Source organism: Heloderma suspectum, chromosome 2, assembly GCF_057233095.1.
Source record: "Heloderma suspectum isolate Gila_16-S chromosome 2, 16-S_ref, whole genome shotgun sequence".
NCBI lineage: Eukaryota > Metazoa > Chordata > Lepidosauria > Squamata > Helodermatidae > Heloderma > Heloderma suspectum.
In genome coordinates, this window is record NC_139459.1 from 358063506 (window position 1) to 358068723 (window position 5218).

Consider the following 5218-nt stretch of genomic DNA (forward strand, 5'->3'; position numbering starts at 1 on the left):
GGGCAGCCCTTCATCTGAAATTGCAACCACCAAATGGCAGTTCAAAGAGGCCGGTAGCACTTTCATGTGGGGGATGCCCCATAAACAGGCTCGCTTAGTTTCCTCTTACAGTTTCCTTGACAAGACTTGAGCCGTGGGCGAGGGAAAAAGAGTTGCCTCAAAACTCCACCTACCACTGCCAAAAAAAGACCTTGCCCCCGCCCCTGCCATCGTCTTGTTCCTCACTCAAACTTCCCTAAGGACAGTATATAAAGAACAGCCAGCAACCGTCCTAAAGTTAAAAGGCTGCGGCCCTTTGAAAAGGAAGAAGCCAGGAGGAAAGAAGGGCTAAACAACGCAAAGAGAAAAGGCGACACCCGTTCCCCAAGTGAAATCAGAGGAGGCTATAACTCAGAAGGAGCAGCCAAAGAAACCTGCTGGTGAAAACTTTTATCGGAAGAGTCGCTTAACCTGTGTGGCATTCAGTGAAATTCACTCCACTGACTAGGCGTGAATTTAGCCAGCCAAATTTGCAAACCCCTCTTGGTGAAAACAGCAGCCTGCCGCATTCTGCCTGCCGTTTCAAAGTCTGCAGTGGAGCCTTCCAAATCGTCCCGGAAGAAAACCGTGCCTCCATCGTCTGAAACACGCCAGCCAGCAATGAGCTCCGAGCACCTGGTGTACGATATGGAGAAAGGCAGCAGCGTGGTCGTGGTGCGCGAATCACCGCGCAAAGAGGGCCCCTGGAAATGTCTCAGCATCTTCTCCTTCCTGCTTCTCATTGGGGCCACCCTTGTCTTCGCCCTCTTGCAATTCGGAGCTTTCAGGCAGTCAGAAAACCAGGTAAGCCACACGGGACAGAAGGGGACGAGACTTTTTTGCTGGGAGAGATTGGCGGGATCTTGAGGCGGGACGAGTTCCGGTGATAATTCGCGGGCACATTTTCCTCGGGGGAGGGGACTGGGGGGGAATGCCAAATTGGTGGGCATCGAGTGATGGAAAGGAGGGATGCAACTGTTTAAAATAAAGGAACGACCAAACAAATTGCTCCAGTTGGCTAATAATAATTGAAAAAATCAAATTAAAATAACCAATAATAATAACAGTAATAATGTTTGTTGTTGTCGTCGTCGTTCAGTCGTGTCTGACTCTTTGTGACCCCATGGACCATAGCATGCCAGGCCTTCCTGTCCTGCGCTCTCTCCCGGAGTGTGCTCAAGTCCATATTCATTGCATCGGTGATGCTATCTAGCCATCTCATCCTCTGCCAGGACTTTTGCCTTCCATCTTCCCCAGCATCAGAGTCTTTTCCAGTGACTTTTCTCTTTGCATTAGGTGGCCAAAATATTTGAGCTTCAGCTTCAGTATCTGTCCTTCCAATGAGCAGTCAGGGTTGATTTCCTTTAGGATTGAAGTAATAATGTTACTTTAACTTAAATCCCTCCCTCACTCCCAGAAGCTCAGTGATGGGTACTGAATGATTTCAAGCACAATCCAGTGCATGTTTAGACAGAAAAATCCTACAAGTGGCTGAGGCATGCTAGGAGTTGTAGGACTTTTTTCTGCCTCAGTATGCACTGGATTGCATCCTAAGGGGCTTTTAGAAGTGTGTACAAGGGGCTTTTTACAAGGTGTGTAAACATTCTGAATTTGGCAAGTTGATAGTTAGCATCAATCCTATACACACTTACCTAGGAGTAGGCCCCATTGAACTCAGTGGACCTTACGTCAGAGTGGATATGTATAGGATGAGGTCTATATGACTGATGATTGACCAAGCTGACCAAACTGATGACTGACCAGCCCTGACCTGTGATCTGCCAGGTCTTTGGCCTATATGGCCCATCCTAATTTTGCCATTTTAGGCAAATAGGAAAAAGAGAATGTTTGTCAAGCCCAATATGGGACCTCTCACACATGGCCGTGTAGGTTCTAGCTGAGCACCACATGGCCAAGAGACCTTTAGAGGAGGCCACATTCAGAAGCGTCAATTGAAGTGAATAATTGGTAGTGAAGCTTTTGCAAACTGACATAGCTAGAACGTTTATTCCGTTCTGGTAGTTGTCTGGATTTTTTTCAACTTGGGCTTCAGCTGACCTGGTGGCCATGGCTTGGGGAAGGGACAAGTAGAGCGTGTTTTGATTTCTGTTTATGAGTACACATTTCAGCTCTCTGGACTAGGTAGCTAATTTTACCATTTTTAAAAATTGTAATTATTTGCTGAAGGCATATATAATTTTGCCTGAGTAAGGAAAAGAGCTTGACAATCTTTTTATGGCCATGGGTGGATTAATGGGTTTCATTGCCAACAATCCAGAGGGTATTTAGGAAATATTCATGGTATTTAATGCTTGTTCTGTTTTCTGTGTGTTTACAAGGCTTCCCTTTTAAATCTTACACTCCAAACGTGCCTCTTGCCTATTGGATATTTGTAACTCCATCTCAGCACAATCACTATACATTTCATACCAATAATAATAATAATAATAATGCTGCAACATCCATATTAATCTTATCCTCCCCCTTTTTTGTAGGACTCCAAGGAAAATGGAAACTCGTTTTCCGGTAAGTTTTTCCAAACAGTGATATTTTCTTAAGGGAAACCTCCCTAACCTGCAATGGTCCACTCCCCTTACTGAAATCTCAGGAGTCTTAGCTCATGGGGTTCTTCTCCTCATCTTCCTAATCCACTAGGGGAAATGGGCAGGATCCAGGCCAATGCTCAATGCTTATAAGTCCCACTGAGTCCATCAGGAGAGATGTAACTGCCTGCTTAATTCTTGCATTGAATCTGGGGAGATGTGAAAATTGATAGGTCTTAACTTGGCAGGAGCTGATTAAGGGTGCAATCCCATACACATGTACCAGAAAGTGATCCCCATTTACATTCTGTTTTGGACCAGAGGAGGTCTCCTTTATGCAGCCTGAAGCCCCTTGATAAATAGATTCAAACCACAGTTTTGGATGGGCGGCGGCGGGGTGGGGGTGGGGGTCAGGCCACATCCAGCCTCACAGGCTTTCTGTGTGTGTTGGGCTATATTCACCAGCTGGGCTATATTCTGTCTCCGCTCCCCATCCCCCAACAAAGAGGCTGCAAAGGGCATGTTATCTGATACTCTGTCTTCTTTTCATTTTTGCAGAAGGGTTGCCACAGACCATGAAAGTGCAAGCTCTGATGTCCAGGAAACCGGCTGCCCACGCCATTGGTGAGTGGCATTTTCTACGTAGCTTGAAAGGGTCTCAGGCAATAAGTTCCTGGCTTAAGTGGCCTTTGTAGCTTCTGGCCAGATCAAAATAACAAAATTAAGGGGCAACCCATAGTGACTGAAATTGGGCCAAGTTACCCAAAGGTCCCTCAAAGCAGGAACTTGCCCCATTCTCTCCACCCTGTCAAGATGCTAGGCCAGACTGGTTTCCCTCAAGGCAATAATACTGGACCCTGTAGGTCAAGGATGTTGAACCTTTTTCAACCTGAGGGCCGAATCTCATTTTGGAGAAGCTCCTTAAGGGGCTCTGTTCCAGTGGTGGGTGGGGGCGAAGGCTGAAGGGCCGATATACTAAAACTTCCAGCATATTTTAGCTTAAAGCGCTTACTGCCAGTAACTCAGCCTTGGGAGAGACATTGGTGATTGGGGGAAGGGGGAGAAAGGGGCGGGGCCTTCTGGGGAATCCCAGCGGGCCAGATCAAGACCCCCAGTTGGCCAGATTTGGCTCCCAGGCCTGAGGTTCTGCACCCCTGGTGCAGATCAAACCCTTAGCAGAGGAGGGCAGAGAATGCCCTTTGTATGTCCTGACAGGCTACGCGCCTTGATTCTGACTGGCCTCCTTCTTATCCTACCATTACAGCTAACTTATCTCACCACAACCAATTGATCTGGACTACAAAGGTGGCGCCTTCCATGCTGGAGAATGGCATGCGGCTGGATGAGAATGACAACTCCCTTATAGTGCCTTCCACTGGGCTCTATTTTATCTACTCTCAGCTCTTGTTCCACGGAAAAGAATGCACAAAGCATCTGCTGCTCAGTCACACTGTCTGGTGGTTGTCGGCGCAGTTCAACACGGAAGTAGAATTGTTGAAATCCATTAAGTCTGCCTGCGATGGCGGACAGGCCCCCCCAGGCCCCTCAAAGATGTGGTTTGAATCTATTTACCAGGGGGCTGTCTTCAAGCTGCATAAGGGAGACCGCCTCTGGTCCAAAACAGATTCACCTCAGCATCTGGACTTAACTCGAGGCAGACAGATCTATTTTGGGGTTATTGCCATGTAGGCCAAGGTTCCCACTGAATGGCCTCTTGACTCATGGTTATAACCCGTTTATTCCTCCTACCTTGGGCCCAGTAGTCAAAAAAATACAAGTAATCTCTGCTTTTCCACGCCCCTGTTTATAGAAAAGCCAGCAAAGAAAGAGCAAGGGTTCTGCATGGATGTCCACTCTCAAGATTGAAAAGACCCCATCGAAAGGAAGGGATAGAACTCTAAACTGGCGCTCAGTGTAGGAGGTGTGGGTGGGTAGGATCCTAGTATTATTTCTCGCTTTTTAATTATCATTTATTCTTAATCTTATTTATTTATTTGTATTTATTTATTTATCCAATGGCATGTTTCTCTGGCTTTTTATGAATACATGCTTCTCTGGTCCATTTAGGGCCACACCAATGCAAAATTGTAACATACTTACTTACAAAATTGTAACATTGTATCAATGAATGCACGTCTGCCAGTGTATGTCATAGGTCAATTTGGCTGTGGTGCCACATTGTGTGGCCTCATGGAGACTAACATGTTTTGGTCTCCATGTAACGTGTGAAGCTTCCTTCAAAGAGAATTTATGCTCCAGGTACTTCCCCCAGATCATTGTATGTCTGCATATATATATACTATGTATATCTGCTAAGACTTGACTATGTCAATTTGATAATATGAACTGCTCCTAAATTTGGGGTTGAAGATGACAATGGAGATGGGGGGCCTGGAGTTCTCTTCTAATTTACTAACGTCGCAATCTTATGCATGTTTAGACAGAAAAAAGTCCTACAATTCCCAGCATTCCCCATGCTGGCTGAGGAATGCTGGGAATTGTAGGACTTTTATCTGTCTAAACATGCATAGGATTACACCCTAAGAGACGAAAATGTTCTCCCTGTTGGATGATGTTTGTGTAAATGATGCAATCTGACATCAAGAATGTTTTACATGTTCTCATTTGAGGTATTCCAATGGCACATATGGTATATT

At 45.8% G+C, this 5218-nt stretch overlaps 1 protein-coding gene across 1 annotated transcript; it reads left to right on the plus strand.

The window, feature by feature from the left end:
- The first annotated feature begins 266 nt into the window (after positions 1–266).
- Positions 267–4968, plus strand: LOC146355560 (tumor necrosis factor-like). The gene is made up of 4 exons (XM_084832580.1): positions 267–822; positions 2514–2544; positions 3120–3185; positions 3826–4968. The coding sequence occupies exons 1-4, from the start codon at positions 640–642 to the stop codon at positions 4248–4250; spliced, it is 705 nt and encodes a 234-aa protein (XP_084688706.1). The 5' UTR covers positions 267–639; the 3' UTR covers positions 4251–4968.
- The last annotated feature ends 250 nt before the right edge of the window (positions 4969–5218 follow it).